Source organism: Corapipo altera, unplaced genomic scaffold (assembly GCF_003945725.1).
Source record: "Corapipo altera isolate COAL_440 unplaced genomic scaffold, ASM394572v1 112, whole genome shotgun sequence".
Taxonomy (NCBI): Eukaryota; Metazoa; Chordata; class Aves; order Passeriformes; family Pipridae; genus Corapipo; species Corapipo altera.
Genome location: NW_020884899.1, coordinates 934314 through 954917, shown reverse-complemented (window position 1 = coordinate 954917; position 20604 = coordinate 934314). Strand labels below are relative to the sequence as shown.

The 20604-nt window shown below is 39.5% G+C and overlaps 1 protein-coding gene across 23 annotated transcripts in view; it reads left to right on the top strand.

The window, feature by feature from the left end:
- ADGRL2 (adhesion G protein-coupled receptor L2) overlaps positions 1-20604 on the top strand; it is a 173805-nt gene that overhangs the window by 112928 nt on the left and 40273 nt on the right. For 18 of the 23 annotated variants that reach the window (XM_027648925.1, XM_027648942.1, XM_027648933.1 and 15 more), the window contains exons 4-6: positions 11068-11177; positions 15826-15840; positions 16770-17570. In XM_027648925.1, coding sequence (XP_027504726.1) covers positions 11068-11177; positions 15826-15840; positions 16770-17570 — 926 coding nt within the window. The remainder of the gene's footprint in view (positions 1-11067; positions 11178-15825; positions 15841-16769; positions 17571-20604) is intronic. The other 5 variants (XM_027648943.1, XM_027648934.1, XM_027648941.1 and 2 more) reach the window with 1 other exon arrangement.

Below are 20604 nucleotides of genomic sequence, written 5' to 3'. Positions count from 1 at the left end.
AGACATACCCATACACAGACATACCCATACACAGACATACACACACACCCCAACACACACATACCCATACACAGACATACCCATACACACACATACCCATACACAGACATACCCATACACAGACATACACATACCCATACACACACACACATACACATGCAAAGAAGAGAAAAAAAAAAAAAAGAAAAGAAATGAGGCAGCAAAATCATTTCATTGGGCAAGCTGTCCTGACCAAAGTCATGCAGTTCAAACACCTTGGAGGAGGAAGTCTTACTCCTCCTTAATGACACCAGGCTGTATAATGTTTCATCTGGCAGGATCTATATTTTGCTGTTGTAAGTGCAAAGGTGTCTAAATTCCTTTCTTAGTAGTAGTCTCTGATCTTAAACCTTACCTTACTTCTTGTGATATATATGTATATGATGACGGTGCAATTTGGAATTGCATTTAATATACACCTTTTTGCAGCACTGTAAAATAGTTGCTTCACCATAACTCAAGAGTTTGTGCTCTGTCTATTAAGTATTTTCATTTAGGCTGAGTTGTAAGTGTAGCAATAAAGTGACAGTTCTGAAGCCATAATCTTTCCCTGTTTACAGAATTTCTTAGCAGCATTGAGCTCAACTGTACTGTTACCCTCATGAAGCTGTAGGTGTTTTCTCATCTAGGATGCAGCGGCAGTGATATTACTCTCAGTATATTATTCTGGTGCCAGCATCACTGGTGGGTATGAAAAACATAATTTACTTTGTGTATTTAGCTTTCTTGGATAATTTTGCTGCCTTTGTGGCAGAGATACAGCAAAAGAACACCTCCTGGAGTTGCACTTAAAACAGGAGCACTTTGGGTAACGTGCTGTAGACAGAACATATATGAGTTAGAGCTCAGTTATCATGAATGCCATCAGCAATGCCTTGTTGCTTTCTTATCAGCCACTTCCTGCTGTCAGCCCAGTGCTTATTTCAATAGTAAAGGATTTGCATCAAATGTAACACAGTGTTATGTGTGGCTGACACGCGGTTTTTAATTGTGCAGGCACAGGAGACTCCTTCAGTGGCAGACAGTTTGATAAAAGGATTAGATCATGAATATTTTTGACACAATTAAAGATTATCTGTGCATTGACAGAGTCAAGCCAGTGAGTTTTCTGATCCGTGTTTTATGGTGGTGAATCTGCTTGACTTGGGTAAAAACCAACTGCAGCACAGGCAGGATTTTTGCAGATGTGGAAATAAGGGAGTGGAAGGAGTCCCCTAAATTCTGTTGGGCTTAAAACTGAAAGTTCCAGGAACGATGGAGTGCACAGCTCACATCAGTAACTTAATCCCTTACCTTCAAATTGCAAAGAAGAAAGTGGGACTGTGCTTTCCAAGTTAGAACAGGATACTTTTGCAGGGTAAGTCCTATACCTGGAAGCCCTGCAAGCTTTCCAGATGATAATTAGATCCAGACATTGCTGTGGGTAATGAATAACAGTGCTTTTGTGACAAGCATTCCTCTCAGAAGAAAAGAAAGTACTTGTAGTGAGGACTCTCAGACACATTTTAATAGGAAATGACACCGCTGTTACAGAGTTGATTAAAGATCTACCAAGGGACAGCACTTCTGGAAAAAATCAGCAGATGAAATGAGAAAAGTTGTAATTTTATTATTAGTTATCAGTTAAACATACGTAACTTTAAGGCCATGAAATCTGCATTAAAATTATGAGAAAAAGGACCGTACCTTACTGCCAGCAGATTGCACTCTGATAAATGTCCTGGAATAACCAAGTTGTCTTTTGCCTCTTGCTCAGCATTTCACTCTGAGTCCTGTTGAGCTGCACAAATGAGTCACTCCATGGCCCTGTGGGGTTGGTGGATGTGCAGGGGTGGGCACATGGCCTCTGTTGATGAAAATTATAATCCAGAAAGGGGGTATTCCCCGAGGCAAGTTTACAAAAACAATTTATTCTTTTTCACCCTGTAAAATTCATCTTACGTGCAGGATCTCTTGCATTATTACAAACTCTAATCCTCTGAGTGGGTAATTAACAGACCAGAAAAGCCATTTGTGGAAAGGAAAAGCCATAAGGGTGAAAAATATTTCTCTGCTGAATGATCTTTAAGGAGTAAATAATTACGAGAGTGAGAGGTTTGGGATGACCAATCTAAATCTGAACATAATTAGGATGAACACAGTTTGAAAATCGAAGCAGTTGGCATGTGCAGCAATTCTCATATCAGAAGACTAATTAAATATTTAAAAGCCCAAAACCCCTCACTATTCACAGAAAAATAACCTGCCACAAAAGGGTCTGTAACTTTGCAGATAATTAGGAAGGGTTACAGGGGGAAAAAAGTCAGATTGGCTCCAAGGTTCTGCAAGGTCATGTCTTATTATGGTGTATCTTTTATATGGTCTGATAACAAGATCTTACTAATTTAATCTAAGCAGGGCATCCCACAGTGATTTCCCATTTCCCTTGTTAAAAATATGATCGTTTTCCATCTACAAACTGCAATGGGTGAACATTTTTATCAATAATTTCTCCTAATTGATACAGGCTACAGTATTTTTAATTATTCAAGGTGAATGGGTGTGTTAAAGTTGAGTTAGGGTTGCCCCCACTGCACACCCCATTTGAAATTGTCCTCATCCTGTCCACTGCACAGGGAAACCAAAGGACCCTATGGAATCCAGTTGTCTCAGTGGCCAATTCTGCAAATGACCAAGTCTTAATTTCCTGTTAGAGGCAAGATAGTTTGATGTTGAGTATGCAGTTCTGTAAGCAGGAGAGGTGTGTTGAACTCAGGAGACCCACAGTGACTCAAGCTGAACTTGCATTGCACAGGCCTGGAGTCTGCTGTGGGCATTGAGAGTCTACCAAGGCTTCTGTGTTTCAGAAGTTGCAGTAACAAATCACACCTGTCATTTAAAATACTTTATTTTAGTAATTAAAGTGGGTGATTGTTAAAAACATATTTCAGATCTGTGCAAATTAACGTGAAGGATAAAGCTACATATTTCCAATATTTTCAATATTGTAATTCTTCAAGTTACTCATTTAATAGTGACTCAGAAGCTGCCTTAAGTTACATAACTTTTAACTACATTATGAATATGCTGCATGCCAAGCCATGGATAAAAAAGATCAACAGTGCTGCAAAAAAAAGAATTTTAAAGGCTTTTTACTCTTATCTTGTACTCTCTACCTGGCAGTCTCTTCTCCTGCAAATCTGTTGCAGTGTTATTCCCAAGGATCAGACACTGTGCTTCAGGATTTTCCCCTGGATTTTGTGTAGCTCTGCTGCAGCACTGTGCCTCAGGAGTGAATGCCCCTCGTAAAGCTCTGGGTTTATTGCACAGCCCCACGTTCCTCCCCTGGAACCTGCTCGGATGCTCAGGGTGTGCTGCTGCACTTGTGCTCACCCAGTGTGAATAATCTGGGCAAATTGCTCAGATAGGACGGTGCTGCACTACTAAAGTTTTCATTAGTAAATAAGCATAGCTGCAGGCTATTTATTTTGTCTAAATGGTGAAACATTTAATTGGATCTTTTGAGCTGATTACTTTTCAGCAGTGCGGATCCGCTTGGCTTAGTTGGTGTGCTGAGACATCCACTGCCTGTAACCCCGTGCTGCAGCTCGCTTGCAAGTATGCCTGCACGTAAATAATGTGACAAGGTTGTGAAAATCACTGTATTTCCCTTCCTTATTCCTCAGGCAGGGTTGCACTAGAAGCATCTTCTGTAAAAAGCAGGTCTCCTCTGCTTCGTGCTGTTCCGGGGTGTGGGTTTGTCCCCACGCCACCCTCACCAGGAGATTGCTCCGTGTACTTTGCACACCTCGTTGCATCCTTCATATCTGCTTTTGCTGTCCTTGATTTACAGCCATCTCCTCACAAGCTCTGGTTGCTCTAGTAGGCCTTTCATATATGTGTTAGAAAGCAGTGGGGATAGAAAGATGGGATTATAAAAGCGCTTAAAAAATACCAAGTTAACTATTCCACTGGAATCCACATTTCCTTTTTCTTTTTTTTTTTTCTTTTCCCTCTTTTATCTGATGCTCCAGTTTCTGGTTAATGATAACCCCATAATAATAGCATTTACACCAATAAGCAAAGTGCTAGAACAAGGATGAATTGTGACAAGAAAAAACTATTTCAGATGCAAGTGAGAAGATTCATCATTTTAACAGTGACTGCTTTGAACTTAGAGACATGAATACAAAAAGGCAAATGGGTCATAACTAAATGTATTAAAGTTGTAAGAAGAGGTTGAAAGCAACAAATACCGTCAAATTACTTTGCCAGACAAGTCTGATACACATTCATTGACAGTGGATCAGACTGGGTAATCCTAAGAAAAGGCCTGTGGAAGTTGCATATTTTATGCTGGTTTATTGTCTATTTGGAGTTTTTATGCTTAATGTGTACCCTTAAACTCCCACAAGACTGCATTTTACAGAGAAAGCACAGTTAAATATTATTGCATTTTTATTGGGCAAACAGAAACGACGCTATGGTGCACCTTCTTATTTTGCTTCCTTAGATATATTTACTTGGTAATTAGGAAGATTCAACAAATCATCGATATTATATTTAAAAATAAAATATAAAAGAAAACCTGAAAAAATTTTCCCTCCTACCCCCTCAAATATTTTTTATCTAAACCCACCAGGTTTATTGCTGTAATGGTCATGTTGTAGAAATCCCAGGGCTGCTTTGTGAATTTTCAAACCAAGCTCTAGCATGCCTCACTGCTTTAGTGGTCACAGGAGGGTTGCCAGTATCTAGACACATCTCTTATGGCCAAATTCCACTATCATACCTGCTCGTATATCTCCCTTTTTTTCCTTGGATTATGAAAACTACCAACCACAGCACACTAAATCTGTTTTCTCGTTTTGCTAGGTAAAATTGCTACTCTGTTCTTTTTGTGTACTCGTTCCCCTGTAATAGTTCTGGGGATTCTAACTGGAAAATAATTTTTAGAAAATCTTGCACAAGAGTAAGCAACGTTGTCAGTGAGGTTTCCTGGGCTTTTGAAAGGCCAGTTCCAGGATTACGTGTCCACCCTGAAGGAAGCACGGCTCTGTAGAGACTCCTGCACTCACTGCTCCTGCATGGGAAGGGTTGTGCCACTTTTGTGCCCGTTGCTGGGGCACTCTGGAAGTGGCAGTGCTGGCTGGCCAATGCTGCTTCAAATCCAGGCTTTACAGGAAGGCTGGGTGTTCTTAGCAGCTCTTTTTTTCAGGCTTAAATTGCTAACTCAGTGGGTTTCAGTATGTAATCATGTATTGCTTGTGAGGTGAACCTGAAACTCAGAATTTAAGTACATTCCTTTAAATAGTTTTATCTAAACACCCCTAAAATAGAATCTCTGTTCTCTGGCTGTTTTATATGTAAGCTTTGTACATACTTTCCAAGACCAGATTAATAAAACATAACATTGAAGTAATATCTGACATCTTCATACCCAGGTAGCTGTGAGTTTGGTGACAGGAGTGGAGGTTTTAGGAAGATGCACACAAAAGGAAAAGCACACCTCAGCTGGCATTGTAGCCCAGTAGGGATACATCTGTAAAGACAGCTACTGACTCTGGGTAAAGAGTTCAGGAATCTTTCAGTCTGAGTCAATACATGGAGTGTAGTTATCCCACATTCCCACATCCTTTTGCTCAGACTGGAGCTCACCCCGGGTGAGTGAGGACCAAGAGGAGCATATGGAGTGTGTGGTGAGTTTGTGCCTCTGGTGGTGTCTGAGCAGGTGCTGCAGGCGATGTGCAGGAACGTGCCACGGGCTGGCTTTTGAGTGTTTAATCAATATACTGAAAGAGAAATATTGTCAGATCTCACTTGAAAGTTTCAAAACGTACCAAGATAGATTTTTTTTTAAATGTATCGACAATGTTATTGAAAATGAATTTTATCTATTAGACGTGGTTTTATACTGTATTTTGGGTTTTTTATTGTGAAGTACACGTGATGTTTTCTGTGTTTGCATTTTAACTTACTTAATGAAACGCTGCATTCATGGAAATGAAGAATGCAGGAATACCCAAAATTATTTTGATAGTTCTTTTCTGGTTAGCATTAATCCATGTCCTTTTGCTTTATATTACTCTATTTGTCAAAGTTAATATGCGAAACAAAGGCATTAGAAGGATGAATTGCAATGTGGACATTATTTCACACATAGTTTATTTTTGCAGACTGCAGGAACCACTTGAAAAGCATCTGTATGTCTCTTTCTGTGACAGATGTGACTTGCCCATAAAGGTGACCCCTTCCTTCCCTCAGTTGGTGTGATCCATGTTGTGCCAGTGCCTTCCCAGAGGCTGCTGTTCAGATTCCAGTGCTTCACTTTCTGCTCCAGTCCCGATACACTGTGCTTCTCATTTTAATGCTGGAGTATTTGTTCAAGTCCATAGATTGTGTGGTTTTAATCTTCCTTAGAACAATGGTGAATAATGGCCCTTGGCAGGAGATAATGAAATTTTCTTAATTTATATTTTCAAGCAGAAGCTGCAATTGAAAATGGCATCCTATGGCCTGCAGACATGGCTCTAGTGCAAGTTTCAGGGGAGCTGTAATAATAATGCAGTGCCAGCAGTGACGAGGAACGATAGGACAGTGAAGAAGTAATTTAAGAAAGAAAAGAGAATGTACCAAAGCTTTATTGTAGCATATCTAATGATCTGCTGAAGATTCCCAATAGCTTTTGGAGCATGACAGGAGAAACTAATGTTATCTTGCCAAAACAGGAGCCCCTGCTTAATCAGCAGAACGAGATTATTGATTAAAACACCTCACACAATAGGTTGCACATGGAATCTCATCTCCATACACTGCACGTGGAAAAGTGCAATAATAAACATAAGATAATAATAAAAAAAAAAACCAGCAAAAGCAGTTTGTTGGGAATTGTACCAGTCGAGATTAGAGTTGAAATGCAAACAAATTATCATGGAAAATACAGCTCTCCTTACTGCTGAGCAAGGAGGATGGATGCAGCAGGGACATGGCTACATCACGAGCAGAAGATACTTAATACCAGCCCTGCTGGAGCTGCTTTCCTTTTTCTTTCTTTATTCATCTGAAATGTGAAGGGGCCATTCCTCATTTGCACAGTCTTCTTCCTGAGGTGAAAGGAGTTCAGACATTATACTGTAACTGTTAATTAAACACTCCATTTGATTTTTAGATTACTCTGAGTGATGCATCTGCATTATGAAGATGTAACCTTTTTTCATTCATACTAAAGTACAGAAGAAATGAGTGTCAGAGTCCACAATTGCTTCTTGCATTCATGAAAATAGTGGCAATTCCTACATTTCCCCTTGCAAAACTCTTTGTTGTTGCTAGCACAGGAACCTGAATTCTTTTGCTACTTCAGTTAGTCTTTTCCTAACTAGGGTTTCAAATTTAATTCATATATTACCTTGCCCAAATCAACTGTTCTTGAGTTTATATAGAGTTCTTTGCAGATCTGCTTTATTTCCTTGTAAATGACAAAGTCATTGTATCATGAATCTTTGTGAATATTGTGAATGTCTTAAGCATAAAGACATTTCTCAGTGTGTGAGATCATATGAATTTTAAGATTGTTCATAAAAACCTGAGAACGTGTATTTTTACATATGCTGGGGAAGTATGATGTTATGTAGATTGCAGAACACTTAAATGCTATTTAAACCTACAGAAAACTTAAACACTAGATCACAAATTGAAACACCAAAGTATTTCTGATTTTGACATCTTAAGTTTGCAGAAATCACAGCTGGTTTGTATCATGCCTTCATTGGAACAATTCTAAAAGCGCTTGAATAGATGGACCAAACTATCAGTATATTATGTAGAAAAAATAACTTTGGTTAAAATGAATGAGGGACTTCAAGTTATTTGCCAGTTAAGGTTTTTGAGGTTTGGGTTTATTTTTTTTCCTGATGTTGTCTAGGCTAATTCTGCAAATTACCAGGAACTTTATTTCCACTATAGTCTCCTTTTTGGAGAATCCTGTGACAGAGAAGGTGTTTGCCCATTACAAAAAGGAATGAAAATGGGTCACCCTGTTGAGGGCTGTAAGGGGTAATATCCTGTTCTTGGAGCACAATGTTTCGGAGTGTAAAGGTTTCACAAAGCTGTGAAGTTCTGCTCTGGCAGGGATGAGCAGCTTTGCTAATCTGTAGCCATGGAGGATAAGCTGCTGTTTAGTGCTGCTTTTGGAGAGTGGAGGCTCTTTTGGCCAATATAGCACAGAATTCACTGCTTCTTGTCTCAAAGGAGCTCAGCTGAAACCTTGGTCAGTTGGCAAGATGGCTTTTGCAGAGAGCAGCAGGACTGTAGGCCAGTGACTAACAGAGAAGTTCTGGTTTTACAGAGCAGAACAGTGCAGCAGACAGAGGGCTTTCATTTATCCAGAGAATAACTCACAGCAGTGTAAATTCCCTGAGTTACTCATCTCAGAACTACCTCTACAAAGTCCACTTTCTCTTCATGTCCTGTCTGTAAGCCCTGAATTGGGATTGACAGCTGCTATAGTTGCTCTTGGTTTGTCTTGAATGTCTCACTCTGATAGAAATGTGACCACTAAACTCTATAACAGTGACCTGAACGTAGGCTTTTTAAAATGTGAATATCCTAATCAAATGTCTTTAACTTGAAATCTTAGAAGTGCTTGAAAATTAGAACCCTATGTGAAAATTACTCAGGTTTTGTAAAATGCAACCAGCAATGCAGAAAAATCAGTGATTTGAATATGAAAAACTACAACTTAAAGCAGAAATACTCTATTTAATTTGCTATTCAAGTGATTACTGGTGTGTGTGGTAGCAGTGCTGTGTCCTGCAGCAGTGGACACAGCTCCTTGTTTTGGAATTGGGGTCTCCTTTGGCCAAAGGTGAGCTAAAGGTCACCATATACACAGTAGGTGAAATCCTCTATAAAGAAATAGTCAAAAGTTTTTAGAGTGTCAACAACTTCCTGTAAACACCACTCAGTGCCTGAAGTTTGACACTGACAGTTACTGTACAAAGAAAAAAATCTGAATTTTCTTTTGAATAATTATTACACATCCTTTTGATAAAAGCTAGCACGAAGTTCTTATCGTTTTTCTGGCTGATGGCAACATTATGAGTCTTTCACTGGGGGAAAATGAAACAGGAGAAGACAACTTTTCACAGGGCAACAAGAGTTTTATGTATGAAGTATGACCTTCATTAGTATGACCTTCTCAAGCAGTTCCTCCCAGCATACACTCATGGAAACCATCATCCTGGATGATGCACTATGAGAAGCCTCCTTGTGGGAATTATTTTGGTCTCAGCGTGAGGTTTTCACTAAAGAAACACAAAGAAATTTAAAGAAATTTATTATAAAATCTTAACATCTGAGGTTATGCTCGTCAGTCTGCCTGAGGTGTGGGGCATAAAAACCCAGTATCAGGGATATTACAGAGAGGCCTGTGATTTTGGGGCCCTTTTGCCTTCTCCTGCCTGTACAGCCTCCATCTGCACAGCACACGTGCAGGTGAACTCCTCACCATCTATCTTTGTCCATGGTTGTGCATATGTACAGAAATCCCTGACTAGTTCCAGTTAGTTCTGCAATTATGATTGAACCTTATGCTGCTGGAAATAAGTAGCTTAAAATAAAGAAGAAAAAGGAAAAAGAAGAATTAGCTGATGGAGTCAGAAGAGTTGTTGTTTGAGTTCACTCAGCAGAGGCACAGCATGTCCTGCCCAGCTCTGGGCTGGTCTGATCACTGAGTAAAAAGGGAGGTGATTTATATTAGAGTTCTTCAGATGTGCTTGCTCTGCCTTTTATGAGGTAGCATGAACTATTCCAGTACCTATTGGCACTGTGCAGCTGTGGAAAGCCAGGACAGATGATCTGAGCCTGGCTGTGGCATTCAGGGAGTGTGGGAAGTAGCAGTGCAGCAGAGAAGTTGATGTACAGCTGGAGTCAAAGGCTGCTCTATTACTTAAGTTCAGACTTCTGTTATTCAGTTTACTGACAAACAAAACTAACCCCTGGGAAGATCAGCCAAGCTCTTTTTCTTTTAGTCACCAAACTCCCTGACCTTCTCCTTTTTTTCTTCACTTCCTTGTGACTATTTTTTTGTATTACATTTTGACCATCTCTTCAGGGTTAGGCGATTGTTTTTTCATCTTTAACTTCCAAGCTAATATTTGTTTAGGTATTTTTTATTCTGGAAAAATCAATAGTAGTCGAAAATATTATTATTATTATTATTATTATTAATAATTATTAATATTAATAATTATATTATTAATTATTATTATTAATAATAATAATAATAATAATAATAATAATACCTTCAAAAATGTTCAGTAGATCCACGTGGTTAGAGGCATTGTAATAAAGTTCTTTTTTGTATCAGAATGCCATTGCTTTCCTTGGTAAGGAAATCATTTATATGTTTCAGTGCTTAGTCTCCTCTAAAATTCATTTTAATTAATTTTCTTGCAGTTCTTCTTTTTCACTATTTTTCTTATTTCCTCAGATGATCAATCTTTACCTCTTCCTGTAGCCTAACAAGAGGCCACCAATAACTCCTAAAATAATTTAAATGAAAATGCTGATGTTCTTTGTCTACGTTAACCATTCCAACTAAAATCATTTCCTTGAATCACAGTAAAAATCTCTCTGAGATGTAAAACCATTCAGCAGTGTGTATGTCTCTAAAGATGGAAGGAATTATTCATTGATGTTCATATACGTTATTCAGAATTGCACATTTTTCAATTATATAATCTTTACATTTTGTTTTCATTTTATTGAGCAGTAGTATCAAATCAGTATATACTTGATACAACTATGTCTACAGTGGGGACATTTAAGATAACACTGATCTCCAAATTTAGAAGTATAAAGCATGAACTAAAATATTGTCTTGAAGCCTTTTTTTGGACTTTGACTAATTAGTAGTAATTAACTTTGTTGTCTTATGGATTGGATTGCCCAAGTGTGAAGAGGGTTAGCACTGAATGTGGTACTTGAGTATGAACTTGCAAATTAAATGTAATTTTAAATTAATTAGCTTGCTTTCTTTTCCCATTACAGGTGCAACAACCGAACACAGTGTATAGTTGTTACTGGGTCAGATGTGTTTCCTGATCCTTGTCCTGGAACATACAAATATCTAGAAGTTCAGTATGAATGTGTTCCTTACAGTAAGTATAATCTTTTTATTCTTGCTCACTTCCTCTGGCCCTCACAATTGAAGCTGGAGTGCTGTTCCATGGAAAAGCAGCATATGTTTGTGGCCCACGGAGCCATTATGCATGCAAAGCACTCGCAGGCTAGGGCTCCAATTAGCTTCACAAAGGGTGGAAGGAAGCCATGGTGTGATGCTGGCCAAGTGTCTGTCTGTGTTCTTAAGTGTTTGGCTTTTAAGGCTACTGTTTTTCCAGAAAACAAACTCAAATTAGCTATTCAATAGGCCAGATAGAAATTTGTACTTTTGCCCGCTACCAGTTGCTGACAAATTGGCTTGGCTCACAGACTTGTAAAGCAGGAATTGACTTCAATTTTAATCATGATCTACTTGAAAGGCTACCTGCTGCTGTGGTGACTTTGGGTGCACAGCAAACCCAGCACTGACACTCAAGAGGCAAATGACCCAGTTGGGGGACATTGTAAGAGGACCTTGTGCTTCCTTGTAAATGAACACAGATTCAGAGTGAATAATTCATTAATGAGTTACTCAAACTGGGTTCTTAAAAGCAGAGGGGAAAAGAGTGAGAAAGAAATGTTCAGTTTAATTTCAAGACAAAATAGGAATTGTGCCATAAATCAGCTACCAGAACAGGATTTTTCACTGAAAACAAAGTAAATGCTGAAATCATATTGAGATAGAAGAATGTGATATTATGGCTACTTTAGCAGTTTTGTACAATATTCTTTCTAATGCCAAAGTTCTGTAGCTGTAGACATACTTCTTATTTCCTTGCAGTAATTAATGCTTTTTTTCATTGATATGTATGCATGTTCATAAAAGTTCTGCAGATTGGACACTTTTAACTGGTTTTGCTTTCTTGTAAGGTCATTCTTTGCAGTGACTTCTCCCTCGTCCCGTAACTCCACAGAGAAATAGCTGTGCTTGCAATGGAATTTGAGCAGTGCCCTGATCGTTCCCTTGAGTTATTATTGAGTGTGTATTTCTTGATCTGCAGTAATCCTTAACCAAAGTCACATTTTCTGTTGGTACAGGAAACAGGCCAAGTCTGAGATGCAAAAAACTCTGTGGTGACAGTATATATCCAAAAAGGAAGGAAATGAGTTCTGGCATAGGCAAAGCCATGTCAAAACTGTCCGTACTGTTTCCTGCACAATTTTAAGATTTAGTCTTTTGAAACCGAAATACTGCTCTGTACTGCTTCACCACACTGAACCTGCACTGTTGCTAAAGGCCAAACACAGATCATCTGTTTTTTCTTCATTCCTGTTGTGTCATTGTGAAATGGTTGCTTGCTGATTTTTTTCCCTGTACCATTTGTAGGACTGGAAGCCTACAGCAAACAGTGATCCCTAGTACCATTCCTCCTGTGTGTAGTATCGGTGGCTTGTTGTAACTGTTCTTCTCGTGCCACTTTTGAGGAGTGATGTCTTACCCCAGTCTAACCAAAGTTTTGTTCCACAAAGACCGCTTCTGCTTTGGCGCTATTTTCATTCCCAAATTCTCAGAAAGAGGGCAGTGCATCTGAGTCCAAACCGTGAGGTCAGACAGATGACAAGGAGTTACGTTTCCAGTTCCAGTAGGGTAGCTCATAGAGAAAAAGTGTCATGCAAATAATGTTCAAACATGATTTTTTATGCTGTTTTAGGAAGAGAAGTGTGGATATGTTCTACCGATTGGGTATTGCTACCTACAGGAACCTTTTCTTTTCCAGTTTCAGAAGTACAGTGCCACAGCGCGGCCTGCCCTGTACTCTGACTTGTAGTTACTCTAACTTTAAAATGTTTATTTTTGTTTACTGTCAACTGTGTTGGCCTGCCCTTTGAACTATGTAATTCTGTGTCTATCGTAACTCAGGACTCTGGATGCTTCTTGTCTTTCAAAGTCTCTGAGTTTTGGAGTTTGTCAACTGCAGCATGTACAGTGATGACACCGCCCAATTCCAGAACCGTAAGAGGCATCACCTGTCATTGCCACCAGTCATCAAAAAGATTACCAGAGACTAAAATCAGTTTTGAAATCTGATTTCAAACCACATTGTGCTTCAGTAGCCATTTTGGTTGTTGACCATCTTTCTTCCCTGTCCCAAAAAGCTTATCCTGTTATTTTTCAAGTCTCTTTTTTTAATACCTGATAAACTCCAGTTATCAAATCTAAATTTTTATTCCTTACTTGTTCCAGTGCTCCATATCTAAATGTACAGAATGACTGAAATCATTAAGTTTGCAAATAGCAGCTGCCTTAGCTTAAGAGACTTGTTAGGAGGGCAGGACAGGCTTTTGTGAGCCTGGGAAGGGAGGAGTTTAGTGATCACAGCACTTCTAACCAAGGTTCAGTTATGGTTCTTACTTTTTCTGAACTTCAGTTACTGCAAGACTGCAAAATTTGCTGTGTCTCATTGTGGTGGCTTTCAGGGATGACAAATGTCAATCATAGAAGGTTTTGTGGTGAAAGGTGGGAGTTCTTACACACTGGAGTTGCTGTCACCCTTGTACAAAATGCAGTTTATGAGCTCCTCTATGTGTTGCTGGCCTTCAGAAACACATAGCTGCATTGCTTTATTTGAAAGTACTTAATTTGGTAAACTTAATTAAGTTTGAAAGTACTTAATGAAAAGCTTCCTGTTTTGCATCTCAAAGTGTAGACAAAACAACCCCAACTTTTGAGGTACTCAGTTGGATCTCCACCAAAATGCTAGACAAATTTGATAGGCATTGCTCTGTCCTGAAGTAAGAGTATTATTGATTAAATTACAAAGAAATTGAGAGTAGTATACTTGACATTTCTCTCACTTATACTGCACAATGTATGTTGACACTTTGACTAACAGAAGTCAGTCCTTTTATAAAGGAGAACATCAAAAGTGCCGTTTTGTACATCTGTGCATTTTTATTTTAAGCCTGTTTGGACTCGGGAGTTCAATAGAAAACATTTTAAAGTGTTTTATTCTCTCTCTCTGTGTATTGATTGGACTTTGCAGCATTTGTTTATTCCAATAAGCCCATCTGTCCCTGACAAATGTACAGCTGTACCCCAGTGCATGCAGAGCAGACACTCCAGTAATGATCTGAGTTATCCCTAGCTTTTTCCCCCCTCTCCTATTACTAATTCTAAGCAGGTACAATATCAATATTGCTCTTTGGTGAGGAATAAGCACATGCATAGAAGTTCACAAACAGAATCATGCAGAAGTCATTAATACTAATGGCGAAGCCCAGGAATTCACTTCAGAGTACATCTTCTGTTTACTTGGATAACTGCAAGAATTACAAATTGCAGAAAAACAAGTATTTTACCTAAGGATGGGTAACTGTACAAAAAACCAGGAAAACTACTGCTCATTTTGAAAATATTAAACCCCTTCAGCTCCCCCGTAAAGTTATGGAATTGTTTCCTGAAGAAGCACTAGGTCAGATGAGCCAATACCATTCTCTCAGAATAATGTTATGCAATTTCCTTAAATGAAACCGAAATCCAAAACTCTCTATGCAGCATGCAAAGGCATTCTTCAGGATAATGCTGTAATACTGAAAATGGAAGAGCTGTGTAATAGTTCTGATACACTTCCTCGGTATCAGCAGCTGCTGTTACACGGATTGGTACATCTGTCATTTCCCAGGTCATTTCATGAAACCAAGGGAGCACACTTCAGAGGCCACAGAGTATATGAAATAGGTTTTATTGCAAATAATTATTGAAAAGCTATTTACTAGCTGGGCTTCAGCTATATATCTTTCTGTAACTTCCTTAAAACTTCCTGGGGGGAAAATTGCTATAGTAATATAACTTTGTTAATTGGGTTGGGTTTATGTCTTCCATGTATGGTGGCAGGGTGGATGTTTGTTTAAACACAGTATGACTGTCCTTGCATACTAGCTTGCTGTTTTGGGCTTAATCGATGATGCTGGAGAATGCCTGAATGAGCTAATAAATTGTTAATTTTTTTCTTCTCTTTTCCTCTTGCTTACTGTGCTTTTGCTTCTTTTTTCTAGATGTTTTTGCTTATTCCTTCTAGTCTGATTTTGCAGTTATAGACTAAGAAGTGGCAAAAGTTCTCAAGGTTAACATTCAGGAAAACAAAATAAAGCCTAAGGAGGGCTTAAGTGTGCAAGCTGCTTTCTTTACAAGAAAGAAAAGCAGAGGGATGTCTGGGACAAAGATGGGGGGAGTTTAATAAGCACATATGCAAACCTATGTAATTAATATACTGAATTTTGTATTTCTAATTATTTAATACAATATGTATATGTGCACTTGCACATATATGATAAATTAATGTGTCACTTAAACCCCAGCTTGATAGCATTATATTTTTAGAAGAAAAAGAGTGTGTATAGCATGCATTAGTAAAGTCATTCATTATTTATTCAGGTTCACTAAGTGAAACTACATGCCAACATATCTGTATTGCCTCCTTAATCTACTAGAATGATCGATCCATGTTCACTGGTGTAACCGTAGAATCTCTCTCCTGCTAGGTTATCCTGTTGTCTGTTTCTCTTTATCCAATATAGTGCAGTTCTTATTCTCCCTATATTTAGCGTCTGTAACTAATTTAATCTTTTAGATTAATAGTCGATTTACGTTAATCTTCTTTCTTTTTTCCTTGCACTTTTTTATTTTTCTTCCGATGCTTAAAATAGAAGTGGAGCAAAAAGGTAAATAACGTATACAGTCCAAACCCCAGCTCCTTGTTATGTGCCTTATGGATGTTAACCTCTTCCCTTCCCCTCCCCACAACACTCTTATATTATGATAATCAGCAGGATCTCATAAGTACACCTCATAAGAAGTCGACTGTTTGCAATAAAGTGACTTGGCTGCTTAAAGTAGGTGGCGGGGTATAGTGTCTGAAGTACTTGGGCTGGAGGGAAGACTCCCTTGCTTTTTTCTCTCCCTTTCTCTTTGTCTTTCTTTCCCTCTTTCTCTCACCCTTGGGTAAATTCTTGTTAATCAAGTGTCATCTTGCCTGGCTTCCAGAACCCTCTCCATAGCATGCCATGGTTACAGGGTTTCCTGGTCTGTTTTCATTCATTGCTTTGGTTGTGTTTTGTTTTCTCGGCTCCTAATTGCTTTCTCTATATACCTGATGATTTGGTTTGTTCCTTTATTTTTAATCGAGGCCCCTCCTTTTTCAGCCTCACCACTTCTTAAAGTTCTAAACAAGTCGATGTGATTGTTTTTGGACTGAACTGACCTGCACACCAGTTAAAAGCTCTGGAGCGTTAATCCGCACTCACTAAAAGTCTGAAACAAAAATGCAAGAGTAGCTCTACATTTTCAGCTGTCTGTGTATGCCATTGAGCCTTGGTCTGTACTAGTGAAAGCAGTTCCCATCCACTTTCCATACTGGTACAGCAAGAACATGGTAACTTTAAGAAAAGTGGATGATAAAGGGTGATAATTGCATTAATTATAACATAAGGTATAATCTAGTGCCAATTAAATGGATTTTTTTTTTCTTCCTGACACAGTCATTATGATTTACCTACCTTTTTTTTTTCTTTTTTTCTTTTTTTTTGATTCTCATTGTGAGACAGTCTTAATTTGACATAATTCTTGTCTTGCTTCTCTCTGTGACTGTTAGTTTTTGTTTGCCCGGGGACGTTGAAAGCAATTGTGGACTCACCGTATTTATATGAAGCTGAACAAAAAGCAGGTGCTTGGTGCAAAGACCCTCTCCAGGCTGCAGATAAAATCTACTTCATGCCCTGGACTCCGTACCGCACCGACACTCTGATAGAATTCGCTTCTCTGGAGGACTTCCAGAATGGCCGCCAGCAGACGACGTACAAGCTGCCGAACCGAGTGGATGGTACTGGCTTTGTGGTGTACGACGGCGCTGTCTTTTTTAACAAGGAAAGAACGAGGAACATAGTGAAGTTTGACTTGAGGACTAGAATCAAGAGTGGGGAGGCCATAATCAATTACGCTAATTACCACGACACGTCTCCGTACCGGTGGGGAGGAAAGACTGACATCGACTTGGCGGTGGATGAAAATGGCTTGTGGGTGATTTACGCCACAGAGCAGAACAACGGGATGATCGTGATCAGCCAGCTGAACCCCTACACCCTGCGCTTCGAGGCCACCTGGGAAACGACGTACGACAAGCGGGCGGCGTCCAACGCCTTCATGATCTGCGGGGTCCTGTACGTGGTGCGCTCGGTGTACCAGGACAACGAGAGCGAGACCGGCCGCAACGCCATCGACTACATCTACAACACCAGGCTGAGCAGGGGCGAGCACGTGGACATCCCCTTCCCCAACCAGTACCAGTACATCGCCGCGGTGGATTACAACCCCAGGGACAACCAGCTGTACGTGTGGAATAACAACTTCATTCTCAGATATTCTTTGGAGTTCGGCCCACCCGATCCTGCCCAAGGTAAGGATTTCTTTTTTTTTTTCTTCTTCTCATTTTTAATCTCTTTGTGTTTCCATTCTGAGAACTGTGTTAAAATATTGTTGGTCTTAGACTTAACTCTTGGCAGAAGGGCAAGGAGGGGTTGCTTGCACCATGCTGAGCAGTGCAGCGTTACAGTGGTGCAAGACAAATTTGCAGAACCTGTGAAGAGAAACGGAATTACTTTATTTGGTTTACAGGCTCGTGCTTTTCTTTATTTCTTTTTTCTTTATTTTTTTTTTTTAAATAGAATTGTGTAGCTTTTCTGTGTTTGAGAATGAGTCGAGGAATTATTTACTTTATACCATCAGTCAGTTTGACTTCTGTAGCTGAACTGAGTGCAGGTTGGTTCCCGCTGAGCCAGAAGGCTGTTCCCATCCTCCCGGTGTTACCTGCCTCCTGAATTGATTACAGCACACACGCAGACCTTTTAACTTGTTGGCGCCAGCAGTGGAGAGCAGTGTGTGCTGGGAGGCCCCAGAGGAGATGTGTGGGGTTAATGTGCAGTACCAAGCATAAGGATTTTTCCACAGCCTTATTTTCACAGTTTCTGATGTCGGGTTAGACAAGATTATCTGACATCTTTTTAGTGGGTTTCTCAGTAGGTCCCTTACAACTGCACTTCAGCTCACTAGAAGTTAGAACTATTGCCTGAAAGGAAAGGTACTAACTGTCAAAAGAGGAAAGAAAAACAGATCTTTAAGTAGCAGAAAGCCCTAAAAATGACGTGAACAGGCACAGCCACATTTTAACGTCTGCAGAGGAGAGTAAATAGCAAGAGAAATGCTCTGTGGCAGAAGATGTATGCAGCAATGAACAGAATGTTGATAAGCTGCTTTAGCAGTGAAGGTAATACTTCACTTCTCTCATCTAACTGGTATGCATGTTTAGCAGCCGTTTTTTCTACTTCAAAAAAGCAGTAATAATGGCTTCTCCACATGAAAAGTAGCTGTCCTGCTTCAGCAGAGCTGATTCATGCACAGCAGTGCAAGCTCTGTAATGTGCACACCATTATATCCACGTACATACAGCTTTTCCAGGTACAAAGAGGCAGCAGAAGAGGCCAGTTTGGAACCAATACATTAGTGATCTCCAGAGCCAGGTGTGATCTGCCCAGTCAGTCTCCTGCAGAGCTCCCTGGCAATGCACAGCCAGCCTCAGTGAGGTTGTGGGGGTCTGGGGGCTGAGCTGTGGCTGCACCCTGGCCAGCTTCACTGTCCCTACATCGAGCTGGTCCCTTCCTCAGGGAGGCTTTGGGGCTGCTCTCAGCAGAGATAACCACCTATGTAATTAGAAAAAAATGAAAGCTTTCATTTCCATACGTTCTCATGTGTGTCAGTTTTCACTGGGTGACACTGAGACGAAGGTGCATTTTAAATTCTACAAAGCTTTAAGAGTAAGGAGAAAATGGAGGTGCTGGCTCTAAGTAGCTTTTGCAGTTCAGGCAGCTGCTGTGAATGTGACAAAAGCTCATCTCTAAATCATTGCATAGGCAGAAAAGTGTAAAGGAAGAGCAGGGAGAGAAAAGGCTTTGTGGAATCCTTCCTTTGCTTTAGTAAACCTCCAAAGGTCTCCAGTAAGACATTTCATAATGTTTTTATTATGTGAGAGTCTCCAAGATCTTAAGTTACAGTACATATTGCTGGCCACATCCCAGAGAATATCAGAAACAGATTTGGGCATCCCCCAGTAGCCCTTCCTGGGTTCCTTGCTTGCATGCAAGGCAGGAGGAGAAATGGTTTATTCCAGCCAGACCCAGAGGAGAAGGTGTCCAGGGCACCCTGCAGGGTGTTTGCCTCTCCTCTGAGCTGTTTGCCCATTCACCCATGAAGACAGAGAAGGAATGTTTGAGTGAGCTATGAGTTTGGGTTTTAAATGCATTGGGACATCAGTAAATATATTTTGATTTTGGCCTTTTTAAAATATAGAAGCCATATGAAGACCCTGGGTTTATTTGAATATGTGATGCATATATTCACAAATGGTATTTTTCCTTAGATAAAGCCAATACCCAATATTTTAATTTTGTATGGGTCTGTAAATAGCAGATCTAAGAATCTGTTTCAGTTCATTTCCTCTTTTGCCTAAGCCAATTGCCTGTAGTTAAAAACGACTAAATGAAAGGCAAAATTATCTAACATAATTGTCCTTGAGATGTACTGCTATAAAAGCAAGAAGAAATTCTGTGCACTTTCTACTTCTGTATTTATTTCTATTATGTTCCCAGTTCCTCTTTGTTTCAGCATGAAGTTTATACAAATTGAAGATCAGTCCTTCTACACAAAGAATCTGTATGTGTAATAAACATTTGGATTTTTTATCTCATGTGGAGTTAGAGCAGTTTTTCAGCACAGTTGATAAAGGGCATTTTTGTGTTTCTTTTGTTTCGATTTGATTTGGGTTTTTTGTGGTAGACTCAAGGTTTCTGAATCATCTGCTCAACAACACAGGTGTCAGGATAACATTCTTTAAGTCTCCTACCACAAGAACCTTCTTTTAGTGTTGTTTGTAATGGTACTTTAATATCAAGTATTTAATGGTGTCACAAGGTCAGTGTCTCAAAATTGGAAGTCTTGGCCTTTTCTTTTCAAGTGGTTACCTTGGGACCATTGTGGGAAACTCAGTAATCTGTATTCCCTCTGCTACCATGGGAGAAATAATGATAGATAAGACACATACTGATTTTTATTTTTTCCCCTATCTATCTGTCTTGGCTATCAGTTCTTGTCTGCTCCATAACATCCAACTACAGAGTGCTTCAAAAAAAACCAGTCTTTCTTCATACAAGAAAGATGAATTTTTCATACTTGAGTTACTCTCTTACATTTGCTCCCAGTGCCAAAACTTGGGCCCCTCCATGTCCTCAAACCTGGCATTGTTTTCTCTGTTGTTTCTTTAATTTTTAAATCTGCCTGTTGAAACCTCTGAAGTACCTCTGTAATTAACCTGATGTTGACTTTGCCCTTGCTGCAAGCCTACACCATTTTCTCCTCTTGCAACTGTCCGTGTTACCTGC